Below are 13,519 nucleotides of genomic sequence, written 5' to 3' on the forward strand. Positions count from 1 at the left end.
GCCTTACAGACTATACACTTGAGGGTGTCATATGATATCTTATGGCATAGCAACACTTACAGTAGTAAATATGGGTAAAAAATGCTAAAAAGTTAGGAAAATCTCATCATCCTGTCATTGTAAGAGTTAGTGACATGGTATTATATCATTGCCTTTCTGTGCAGGAATGCCAGCCTTTGGATATCAGCAGTGACAAGTATTTCGCTTTGAAAAATAGCTTGACCATAGAAAATGTGACTCAACAAGATGAAGGAAACTATACCTGTGAAGTATCATTTCAGTACAATGCTACAGAATTCACCATCTCTCGAGCCACTAAATTAAGCACTCGAGGTAATACAATATATATTTGCAAATCCTGCTTTTGGGAAACTAATTTGTCAAAGTTTGATTTCCAGTTTTTATTTCCAAGTCTTGATGGCATGATAATGATAATGGCATGAAAGTTATTTACTAGTGAGGCGTTACCATAACATCACATAACCACAAAAGTCTGTTATGGCTAACATGGGGACTTTACGGCACATTATTTACATTATACCTAAACCTACCGTTGCATCTAAACCGTTACAGGGTCTAGATACTATAGGTGTAACATAGCATTATTTGCCTCTCCCCTTTCTCTTCACCAGTTAAAGGCCAATATTAGCATCTGGATAGGAGTAATGCTAGGACTGAGATAATGTCATGTTATTGGAAGAGAACTCCATTTTATGCTACAATAATGTAAGATTAGCCTATGCTAATGATATGTACATTGGCCATTGTTTCTGCATATAATTAGCATTGAGGTTATGTGTTAACCTCAGGGATGATAATGTTAATTCTTGTTTTACTGTATAACAGGTAATACTCTTTCTGTGCTATAATTCACCAGAAGTTCTGTTCTTAAAGCAGCAGCCTGCGCTGATCATCGTTTCTTTTTGCATTTTAATGTTTTATTTAAGACATCTCTTCTTGCCTTTTCCAAACCTGTTTTTATTTCAATGTCATGATTCTCCTTCAGGAGATAGAATGTTTGTAAGGCTAAAATGGCTCTCCTCAGAGTACAGTGCAGTCTAGGTTAATAGACGCTAGAGATTGGGGAAATCAACATTTTTATCATGAAAAAGAGCAGGGTATGCTCAGGTAGCAGGATATTAACGATATAGGAGTTAAACTCCTACAGGTTCCTGGAGGGGATTGCTACTTTAAAAGTGCTATAACAGGTACAGTACATAAAGGTATATGAAAAAAGTTGTACCTCTTTTTCTTTAAACTGTTCCAAAAAATCTTGAATAATAAAGAATTTGAAAAATAGATACTGTACAGCACTGTTTTTATATATTTTATGAGCTTAATCTCTACTAGAAAGTTTATAGCGTTTGACTGCACATCCGTTATTGTCTTATTTGATGTGTTGCTGGTGATCTTTCCGTGTATAGCTTTGCAGAGTATCTTGCGAAACCTTAAAAAAGGGGCAGGGACAGTTCTGCACATCTCCAGCCCTGAGGTTCTTGACTAATAATATCCAGGATAAGGGGACTTTTCTATACTAAATCATTTGTGAATAAATGTAGCATCTGCAGCTCAACAAAAGCTGTTTGTATCTGGGAAATTGGCTGTAGCCTGATTCCTTGTAGTGGGGAACTTAGTGCTTGATAGTTTCGACATACTCCACACCACCTGCTGTCTGAACGGGTTACAATTCATAGCGTTGTGGGGGATCCTTCCATTTAAAATTTACAAGCATTAGCTTTAAGATTTATGATTTTCATACCATCTTGAAAACACTCACAATTATGGCATATCTTAGAATAGATTAATTGCTCAACCCATATTCTGTCTCATTTTGTGTTATTTCTAGTAAGTGTTCTACCTCAACATCTCCATTCATTCTGTAAATGTATATCCAGGTTATACATTCATGATCCATGCATTATTATTACTGGCTAAAATATAAAAATCAATCTAAAAATGTATAATTTGAGAAACACAGCCATAAATGATTGGCAGGGGTTTTTCTTGGCCCAGCAGTTTTAGGCTTGTTGCTTTCAATCCTTGGGTTTCCTTTATCACTTCTTGTATGGTGTTAGAGTAAATTTTCGGATTGCACCTATTTTACAGAGAAGTTACACGACCCCAATAGCTAATTAGATATTGGAAAGAATTTCATTTTGACAGTAAACTGTTTAATGTTTTCTTTTTCAGTGCTGCCACTAATTAGTGCTCCGGTAATTACATATCCTAAAAACAATATCTTCAATGTGCAGTTAGGTGAGTATTATCTTTCAAAAGATACCTTTATTGGTCCTCTGAACAGAATCCATATAGTGTCAATACAATACAGTACAGTGTGATCAAGTATAACACCACTTAAGAAATAAAAAATTGTGAATTCTGTACTATATAATGATTAGGCGAAGAGAACACACACAGTAAATATAAAGTAAGAAGAAAAGGTTAAATATTGAAAAAAGAAAGAACAGAAATATTTTTTAGTCGACAGTGTGCGTGCATCCACGGGTAACAGGAACAGATCAACAGGAGAAACACGTTAGAGGTTTCTCTTTTAAATACGTTATGTCCCATTAAATTTTTGTTATTTTTTCATTTGGCCTCCAGTTCTCGTTTTTCATTGCTGTGCTCCTAGTTTTTTCTCCTGTTTATACATATATATATATACAATCAGTGAGTTTAGGATAATACTTTGCTTCCAATGGGGTGCACACGGTGGGGCCAGGATCCCCATCCAGCTTCAGGAAATACAGACAAAATAGAACAAAGTCTGCAGCACTCGCAAGATTATAGAAAAAATAACAATCTATTCCATTAACAGGTAACAAACGGGTAGAATGGGCAACGTTTCAGATACTCAAGTCCTTTGTCAAGTGGGATTTACACTGCTTTTTTATAGTGAAGGTGATAGCGGGCGCCAATTTCATCTTTCCAGCCCCTACGGTGGCTCACAGAGAGTCTTATCAGCTGTTTCTCATCCCTTTAATTTTTAACACATGGGCACATCCATGCTGCTCCAGATTCATTCCGCTGAGTCGTGCCTCCTTCATGCTGGACCCCATCAGGGTCACATAAGTGTAAATTGGGCCCGAAGAATGTCTATTCTATAGCCCACAGCCACCCCTGTCTGCCTCCCGCAGGTCCCGATATCCTCAGAAGCCCAGGGAGTCACCATCTCTCTTTGCACTCTGAAACCAGAACTGACAGCAGGCTCCACCCCCTTCACTGCTGACAGGGTCCCTGATAACCAAGCTAGCACCCTAGGGCTGGCAAGCACAGTACATCTGTGAGGAAACGTCCCCAGTGCCTGTACATAGTCTGTGTACAGGCACTGGGGACACTTTCTCTCAGATGTACTGTGCCTGCTAGCCCTGGGTTACCAGCTTGGTTACCAGGGATACAACAAAAGACAGGGGGTGCCCAATGCTACATCCAATTGACAAAACATATATGGTAATAAGTATAAAGTTTAAATACTTAATTACTTGGTGTAACAGGGGAGTAATCCCTGTTCAAGTAATGTGCCTTTAATCTAGCAGTGTGGGGGTTAACTGCTGGTAGTCAATTAATAAACACCACCTGCCTGATCTAGTTTGCTTACAAAAGCCTGTCTGTTGAGACAGGAAGTGACTCCTTAGCTCTGAATGAGAGCTGTCCTTTGGAGAGACAGAGGTGTGTTCTTGAGACTCCCAGGAGAGACTGACCAAGAGAACACACATCTCTGGAGCTAACCTGTCTTGAGCTCTGCCCAGCATAGCTGATTGCAAGACACCAAATAAGACTTCTAAACCTGGATGCTGATATTTTCTGTGCACGCACGGTTGCGGTTCCAGGAGAGAAGAGAAGCTTACTCTACAGCAAGAAACAGATAAGACTTTCATAATTAAGAGACTGCTTATATCTGCTTATTTCATGCTATATGTTTGGGGCTGGGAGAAATGCTTAACTAACGGAGATGTGAATTAATTGCATAGGATTTCACTACAAATACTCCCAAGTGAATAGAAGCTTTGTTCCCCCCCCCCTGTGTTTGGATGATTTCCTGATGAAAAGAAAAAGGCACAATAAAGCCTATTATAATTTCACCTTATAAAGTCTCCAATTGTGTACCTCTGTGAATGTCCATCTACACTTGGTTATTTCGTTTAACCCTTTGGCCAAAGCGTCGTAAGCCTGCATACCAAACGTCAAGGTATAACCAAAAATGCAGGTCCTACACTACACTGTGTACCCTTCCTTTTACCTTGACGTTGTATGCAGGCTTACGACGCTTTGGCCAAAGGGTTAAACTAAATAACCAAGTAATTATTATTATTATTATTGAAGTATTTAAACTTTATACTTATTACCATATATGTTTTGTCAATTGGATGTAGCATTTGGGCACCCCTTTCTTTTGTTGTATACATTTGCCACGCCCAGTAGCACTCTTTTTTGACATAAATATATTTTCATGATTTGGTGGGTGTAGGAGTTTGAGCTAGCTGGGAATGTGTGTTAATTGGTTACCAGGGACGCTGTGGATTGGATTATATCGGGAACTGCGGAAGGCAGACAGTGACGGTTGTGGGGCTATAGAATAGACATTCTTCAGGCCCAATTTACACTTATGTGGTCGTAATGGAGTCCAGCATGAAGGAGGCAAGACTTGGCGGAACGAATCTGGAGCACCGCGGAGGTGCGCATGCACTAAAAATGAAAGGGACTGAGAAACTGCTGATAAGACTCTGTAAGCCACCGTAGGGAGCTGGAAAGAAGATTTTGGAGCCAACTACATTATAACTCTCACATTCACTGTAGAGGCAGTGTGAATCCGACTGCAGTAGGAGCTTGACACAGGACTTGAGTGTCTGAAATGTCTCCCATTTTATCTGTTTGTTACATTTTGATGGAATAAATTGTTATTGTTTCTATAATCTAGTGAGTGCTGCAGACTTTGTTCTATTTTGTCTGTAGTACAATTTATTGAAGATAGGCTTTCGTCTATATGTATATATACACAGACACACACACACACACACACACACCTTTTGTTTGTCAGTCACAGACACTCGAAAACCAAGCCTGTTGGTTGTGAAGATTGTTGATCCTCACGGTGGGCTTGAAAACAAAGAGAAAGCACAACACATAGCGTAATACTGTTGAAACATTAAACAAACAACATATAAGACAACATATAACAGCTGAATACTGAAATGGTATTTTTAGGACAATAAAATCATTTAATAACAATTAATATTTAATATAATGCACAATTTGCATGGACATATAGATTTAAGCAATTAAAAATCTGAATAGGTGGTTCAACTGCTCCGTAGCACCAATGTTGATGATAGCAATGCCTACTCACCAGATGGAATAGGTTTGCAGGCAGTGGATATTTTAGAGAGTATCCCCTCTCATCTGTGTGCTGCTCTCTGCTTAGCTGGCGTCTCTGTCGGCTCGTGGGTGCAGCTCATCAGCAGGGACTCCTGCAGCTCCAGGAAGCACGTCTGAGCAGATGGAACTCAGCTGCAGCTGATTCAGCACGATGTCAGCCACGGACCACCGTGAGCTCGTCTATCTGCTGCTCACTGCTAGCTGGCGTCTCTATCCGCTCGTGGACGCAACTTGTCAGCAGGTACTCCTGCAGGGCGCCAAGCAGGGCGCTTGAATAATGGGAAACCGCAACAGCTGGTTCAACTCGTCGGTGGCTATAAGAGATGGTTAGCTGGCAGCTCACGTTGATTCACCGATGTACGGGGGGTACTACACCAATGTGTGCGGGGTTTGAACCTCAACCCTACGCGTTTCAAGAGCGATCTGCTCTCTTCCTCAGGGGTATATGAATAAAAAAGTCCAAAATGTCCTTTAAATACTGACTTCACCATTTGGGTAAATAGTTCCACCTGTAGCTAATTGCACATGTGCTGTGCTTGTGATAAAGTTGCTCTTAGTGTGTTTGCAATCAGACACTGCACAGTGAGAATGTCTTTGAACAAAAAAGCTACTTACTATTTTGTACAGCTGTTATACATAATGACAACATTAAACATAACACAATATACAATGAACATATACTACTAACAACATATATATTTAAACATGACACAATAAACAATGAACATATACTACTAACAAATATATATTTATGTATATAAACAAAAAATAAATGAATAAAAAAAAATTAAAAAAAAAAAAAAAAAAAAAGGCTTGGTTTTCGTATATCCTTTATAGTGGTAAAATTTTATAGGCGCCCACGGAACTATTCCCTGTCCATACTGTTTTCCTGACCAGGGGGTCAGGCTTTGTGTCCTAGGCAGCCCCTTATGTATAGTTTTAATTAATATATAAGGTAATAGTTACTACACCACACACATTGCGGTTTTGTTGTTTAGTCACAGACACTCGCCACCTTTTCCTGTACAGTGGGAACTTCTTTTTTTTTTTTTATAGTTCACAATACAATTCCTAGGAGACAAAGTGCATATCTTACCGTTTAAATGACAGATAAGATTTTAACACTTTTGTAAGAAGTTATATGGAGGCACTGTATTTTAAGACTAAAATTATCTTGCAATATTGCTTTTCACAGGATCATATCTTAGCCTGACCTGCGAAGTGCTATACAGTGGGGGCGTTGTTGATCTGGTTTGGAGCTACAATGATACCATGATTGATGATTATTATACCGATAGTAGAGTTGTAATGGAATATCCCCAGTAAGTATACTTTCCACGTGTTACTGAAAATACATAATCACAGTATTAACTAACAAAAAGAAATTAGAAATATGGGATTGTTGGTGTTAACAGAGACCAGAAACAACTGCAAATAAAACGTTTAGGATTATATTCAGCCACAGGTGGAACCTGCCCCTTAATTGCACGTCATGACTTAGAATCCCTGTCTGCAGCTAAAACTGTGTGTCCCTATTTTGCTGTAAAGCCACTGGGCTCAGCACCCCGTTCACATGTAATTCCAGCAGCCCTGCATCTATCACTTCATAATAAATAAAACTTCCTAATATGAACTGGAACTTTTTAACCTCATAACTACATAACGTTATCAGTGCTTTTCCCATAAAGCAGCTTACTGAGTTGGAAAACAACTTCTGTCCCATTTATTTAATTTCATAGTAAGGTGCCTTGTGGCACCACTAGGTGTCCTACAGTATGCAGTAGCACCGCTTAGTAAATATAGGCCTAAATAACTTGTGGCATTGGGGTGACCTGTGGAAGACATGCAGATACTCGTGGAACTTTCCTTGCACTACATATTATTATGAAATGTCATGCAATGATCCTGTGTTTATATGATAAAAGTTGAATATACCCCTGTTTGGGACTAAATATTTATGAGTGAGCTAGTCCTCATTCCTGCTTTTTGTCACTGGATGACCTTCCTACAAGTATTACAGACTCACAAAACTGCAGCGTGTCACCTATACATTTGAAGTTCCAACTGCTAATTTAAAAGGGTTAAGCAGTGGTTAAAGAAAAATCATTATATTTACACCATATATCAGTTTTTATTTACAGGGCCTCCTGTGGAGTCACACGATGTGTATTTTGGACACTGTTGTGAATTAGTGCGTGGCTGGCTTTTTTGTGGAAACCTATTACAGAGCTGCCTGTAGACTTAATACAAATCATTGTTTCCTTTTGAGTGTTATTTTACTGAAAAGTCAGAATGGTATGTAACACAGTTTCCCCGACCCTTTTGGAGATTTACTCTGGTGCTACCGTGTGGTGCTGAGGTATACCTGTTAGGTCCAGGAGATCTGAGCTGTCTGCATTATAGTGGAGACCAGGACAGGCTCTTGGATATCATCTGTAGTTCTTCCCTTCATGTGTTCAGCGCCTCCAGATTCAGGGGGCTCTGGGAGTATCAGAGATAATCTTCTCTGAAGCAGATCAGTCGTACACACCATGCATTAACTCAATCCAGGCTGGTGTATAATTAACAAAGGGCTTTATTCTCAGCAGTCACTGCATGATGGTGTTCAAGGGTTCAGAGGGTTCCCACCTTTGGATGGTGCTTGACCCTGATAGTATAGGTCATCTTCCTTGGTCAGATGTTCTCACAGCCACCAGGCTGAGGGTGGGTCTGCTCATCCCGCTATGGGAGAGACTCACAGGCCTCTGCTTCCTCTCTCTTCCAGAGCAGTAACAGGACTGAATTAGTTTGCCACTCCCTCCTAGGAGGAACCAGAAGGGGCTGGCTCATGGTCTATACCTATACCAGATAGGCTTACACAGGCCATGAGTCACCACCTCACTTCTGTCACTCACAAGAGGGGCATGAGGGGGGTCACAAGCCCACAGATTTAACCTGCCACTGCCTGCTAGCAGGGACTTGCATAACAGGGGGAAAGTAAAGTAATTAGAATTGGAACAATATTCATTTTCAACAAATTCTTCACATATCGGTTGCACAAAAGGCTTTGTATTACATAAAGCAAAAGGTTAATGGAACTAGGGCTCTGTACCATGGAGAATCTGGTCCACAAACATACTGAATTAGGACCTATATAAGAACATCTTCTGCCTTAAAAGTATAGGAGTTGTCAGTTTTTATTTTTCATTCCTTTTCAAACATTTAGTAAAATGTGTATGCGGAATCTGTATCTGAAAGTAAGTTTTGAACACTTGTACCCAAGATAACCTTTGTTTTCTTTTGCCATTTTAGCTATGCACGTTTACCAGATAGACATCGGATAGCAACCCGAAACTTAAACTTTTCAGAAATTAAAGAAGAAGATTATAACAGGAAATTTTTCTGTGAAGTTTACTCTCCTGTAAATCCCAAGGCGTATGTTATATTAAAGCCTCCAGGTAAGGGTCTAATCACTTTAACTTTAATATACAGTGGCGGCCGCCTTTAGCCTCGTGCGGCCGTAGCGGCGCAACTCTGATAACCGCGGACAGATGCATTTTGTTTTTTTCTGTCCGGAGTGTATTGCGGTATTTTAGCGCACGTAATATTAGCATTTTATTATCGCTGTCTGCAATACTGCAATACCGTCTAAAAACTCAGGGGGGCGTTCGCGATCTGTTGTCTTCGAAGTCTAATACTTCAGCAGTTCAACCTACGTCAGTACACAGTCTGCGTGTGCGCGGGCAGTAATTGTAAATTTGCATATTTATACATGCATTTGCAGGGCTGTATGTCTCATTTGAAAATTGTTGAAATGCATAGGCGTGTACAGTACTGTAACAGTATCACATTTCGGCATATGCAGCGCTCTCCCCTCGCTCGCCCCCGCACACACACAGGATAATTTACTGCACTGCAGGGTATTTCAACTTCTTATCTTCTCTACAGTGCAGTACACCTCTCCCACACCATTCCTTTGAATGTGTGTCTTTCTGGTTTCAATCACATTCCTGCTTGCTTGCGAAGTTCAAGAGTGATTTTTTATTTTTATTTTCTCCACAAACCTGCCTAAACCATCTTGATATTACGATATTCAATCTGTGCTGTAGCTTTTCACTGCGACACTGTACGTTTGACTGCACATGGTTGATTTGTGTGCTTTTTATGTACTGTATTTGGGGGTGTAGGGATCAAATTATTATGATGACCTGCCTTTTGAAAATATGCCATTTCTTTGAACTGCACTACAACTAATCCTTCATGCAGCTCTACCCTGTACCACCCTCCCCCACGCACACACACAAGGCTCACTCAAGGATTTGAAACTCTTATCGACAGACACCTCTCCAGAGACATTCCGTTTCTTATGCTTGCCATTGTGATTTTAATCCGTCCCTAGCCGAGCATCATCTCTCTGTGCCTGCATGTAATCCTCTTAGGGATGGGAGCTACAGTACATAGCTGATGATTACTGCGCATGCGTCTGTAAGTTCACCACTGCTTGCTTGCAAAGTTCAAGAGTGAGTGACCAAAAAAAAAAAAATTCTCCTCATTTTTTATTTTTATTTTCTACACAAGCCTGCTTAAACCATCTTGATATTACGATATTCAATCTGTGCTGTAGCTTTTGACTGCGACACTGCGTTTGACTGCACATAGTTGATTTGTGTGCTTTTTATGTACTGTATTTGGGGGTGTAGAGATCAAATTATTATGATGACCTGCCTTTTGAAAATATGCAATTTCTTTGAACTGCAGTACAGCTAATCCTTCATGCATCTGTACCCCGTATCCCCCATCCCCACGTACACACACAAGGCTCACTCAAGGATTTGAAACTCATCGACAGATACCTCTCCAGAGCCATTCGTTTCTAAAGCTCGCCATTGTGTTTTTAATCCGTCCTTAGCCGAGCATCACCTCTCTGCGCCTGCGTGCCTAATTTTCCTATTGTTGTCTTAGAGTCACCTATCTGTAATCCTCTTTGGGAAGGGAGCTAGCTGATGATTACTGCACATGACTCATCCATCCACCCCCCAACCCTTTGAGGCTTTGTTTACGGTAACGCTTTTGAAAATCCCTTCTTGAATTTGATATGTAAATCTGATTTGCACAGCACTGTGAAATTGAGAGTTAAAAAAACATTATCTGATTCATGTTGTTGATGCAGTAAATTACCACTTTTTGTAATTCTTTCTTTTTCTTTGGTGTAGGTGTGGGGAGGGGGGTTGTCAATGATTATGATTATCATGAATGTAAAGAAATATTTATTTTATTTTATCAGGAACAAAAAAAACAAATATAAAAATAATCATGAGTAATACAAAATGCAGTCTTTATTCAGTTCTTCTGTCAGATGGAAATTGAGGGCCGGTGGATAATCATGAATAATGCACATTGATGATAATATTAATTAATAATATATATATATATATATATATATATATTTTTTTTCCTTCTTTATCTTCTTCCTCATTCTGTGTACAGTACAGTAGTTCATTGAGAGAGGAGAGGTTTTGTGTACATGATGACTGCAGTTTAGATACTGTACACTTAACTGTACAAACAAGTTCACAAACTTTACACGATACCCCCCTCTCCCCCATTCCATCCTTTTTTTCTGAAAAGACAAGAAAACAAAATATGAGTGCAGTTATGTGCATACTGTATTATGGCATTGTGTGCTGTATAGTACTGTCAAACTAGTCTATACTGGAACTACTTTATACTGTGTCTACTGTTAAATACTTTGTAACCAGAAGACTGGTGCTGCTCTCTGTAGAAAGAAGAAAAATCGAGCAGTTAGGTGCATACTGTATTATGGCATTGTGTACTGTATAGCTACTCCATATTGGACTACAGTATGCAGTTAGTACTGTCAAACTAGTCTATACTGGACCTACTGTATACTCTGACTATAGGAAAGAAAAAATCTGTGCCATACTTACCTGTATCATACTGTACTTACAATACTACAGTACAGTACTATACCATACTACCTTCCTGATGCTTGCCCATTACGCGTGATCACAATGGGCAACACAGTCGCAATATGGTCAATATATTTATTGCATCGTTCCACGGTGAATACATCGTTCCAAAAACTCAGTATGCCTTGCGCCAACTCATCCTTTTTGGAGGGATTCACGACTTTTCGGATATGGTCCTTCAGCTGATGCCAGACCATTTCGATAGGATTGAAGTCTGGCGATCTGTCATTGGAGGGGGAAAAAAAGGACAATTAGTTTAAGAGATACAATACACAGTAAAAACAGTGGGGAAAAATGAGACACGGTTACCGCACTTACTCCGCTGGCGTCTTCACCCAGTTGATACCGCGCTCAAGGATATGCGCTGTTGATGCGGTGTGCTTCGGATCGTTGTCCTGGTAGAAATGGTGACCATCCGGGAACTCACGTGTGATGTATTCCACAATCTCAGGCACAATTTTCTCTTGGAAGAAAGCTTTATTCATGATTCCTATAACAAGAAAAGAAAAGTGCTCAAAACCTGCACACTAGTATAGTACAGTGCATACATTTTACTGTACCTTCAAAGATGACGATGGATCCTGCTCCACGCCTAGAGATGGCACCCCACACATGCATCTTCACTGGGTGTTTTGGACGCAGCTTCATAGATATGTGATCTTTTTTGTGGAATGCAAAGGTGGCAAATCTCTCCAGCGAAACAGTAGACTCGTCAGTGGAGATGCAATCCTGGAACGTTTCTCCACTGTCGATCCCTGCCTGGGCCTGGACCACTCTCTTGATTTTGTTAATGTCCCTTATTATAGGGTACGCTCTGTAATGACAATGTATAAATAATTTTAGAGGTACAGTACAGTTTCTTAAACAACACTTTTACCTCCTGTACTGTCCAGTACTAACCTCACACGTCCATATTTCCATCCAATTCTGCGTCTCATCTTCTTTATGCTGGTCTCAGATATAGTGAGATTGTGATTTTGCTGCAGAGAGTATTTGACCCTTAATGCACTCTTCTCATCATTCTCTTCACTAATTTTGTCGACCCGAAGAGTTGTCTCCCTACAATGTACAGAAAAACAACAATCCGGTAAGTTACAGTGCAGCAGGCCACAAGCACAGCACATCATTTGCAGTAAAAATAGTATACAATGAGATAGATCTACACAATATATAGTTCTATTAATATGCAGTAATATACACAATAGATACAGTATACTGTAGTTATATAAATATACCGAAATAACTATAAAATTAGATAGATCTACACAATATATTGTTCTATTAATATGCAGCAATATACACAATAGATATACTGTAGTTATACAAATATACCGAAATAACTATAAAATTAGATAGATCTACACAATATATAGTTCTATTAATATGAAGCAATATAAACAATATATATGCTGTAGTTATATAAATATACCGAAATAACTATAAAATTAGATAGATCTACACAATATATAGTTCTATTAATATGCAGCAATATACATATGTAACCCTTGTTCCCCCCACCCCTAGACTCAACTGATGTATCTAGGGTGCGTGAGGGCGGATTACATGGTGATGGGTGGGGCATACCTGTTTGGACAGGAGGGCCTGAGCTTCCCGCGATGTTATGGGGGAGACAGGACCAGGCTTCTGAGGTATTGGCCTCCATGTGGTCTTAATGGTGCAGCGCCTCCATCTCCTATAATTCCCAGGGATGTGGGAAGAGACCCTTATAGAAGAACCCCCTTTGGTCCCGGGGTGAACACTACAGAATCACTCGGCACACTGTTGAAAGCACAGAGTCTTTATTGTACTCACTGTCAGCAGAGCAGTAATAGCAGCACAGCAATACAGATACACGATATGCCTCCTCCTCCTCTCCCACCAGATCGTTCTCCGCAGGATGGTCTGAAGGATATCTTTCTCCTTGCCTCCACCCGCAGCCAAGGGCGCCACGGGTGGGGCTAGCTCTTCCCTCACCCCCTAAGCAGGGTGAGAGGCATGGATCCACCTCTGAACTACTAGTCCCTACTCCTCAGGAACCTAGCTACACTCTCTCTTACTATCTGACTGTCCAGCCAGACACTCCAACCTTCCATCGGACCTCCTGGACAAATCACTCCTCTGGCTTATAACTGAACTCTACTCGGCGTAGAACAGGACTGAACTGACTGCCTTCG

General features: G+C 40.1%; 1 protein-coding gene across 5 annotated transcripts in view; it reads left to right on the forward strand.

Moving 5' to 3' along the window:
• LOC142489500 (interleukin-1 receptor type 1-like) overlaps positions 1–13,519 on the forward strand; it is a 61,519-nt gene that overhangs the window by 23,915 nt on the left and 24,085 nt on the right. For all 5 annotated transcript variants that reach the window (XM_075590415.1, XM_075590416.1, XM_075590419.1 and 2 more), the window contains 4 exons: positions 165–333; positions 2,191–2,256; positions 6,572–6,698; positions 8,668–8,813. In XM_075590415.1, coding sequence (XP_075446530.1) covers positions 165–333; positions 2,191–2,256; positions 6,572–6,698; positions 8,668–8,813 — 508 coding nt within the window. The remainder of the gene's footprint in view (positions 1–164; positions 334–2,190; positions 2,257–6,571; positions 6,699–8,667; positions 8,814–13,519) is intronic.

The sequence above is a fragment of the Ascaphus truei genome, chromosome 3 (assembly GCF_040206685.1).
Source record: "Ascaphus truei isolate aAscTru1 chromosome 3, aAscTru1.hap1, whole genome shotgun sequence".
Lineage (NCBI taxonomy): Eukaryota > Metazoa > Chordata > Amphibia > Anura > Ascaphidae > Ascaphus > Ascaphus truei.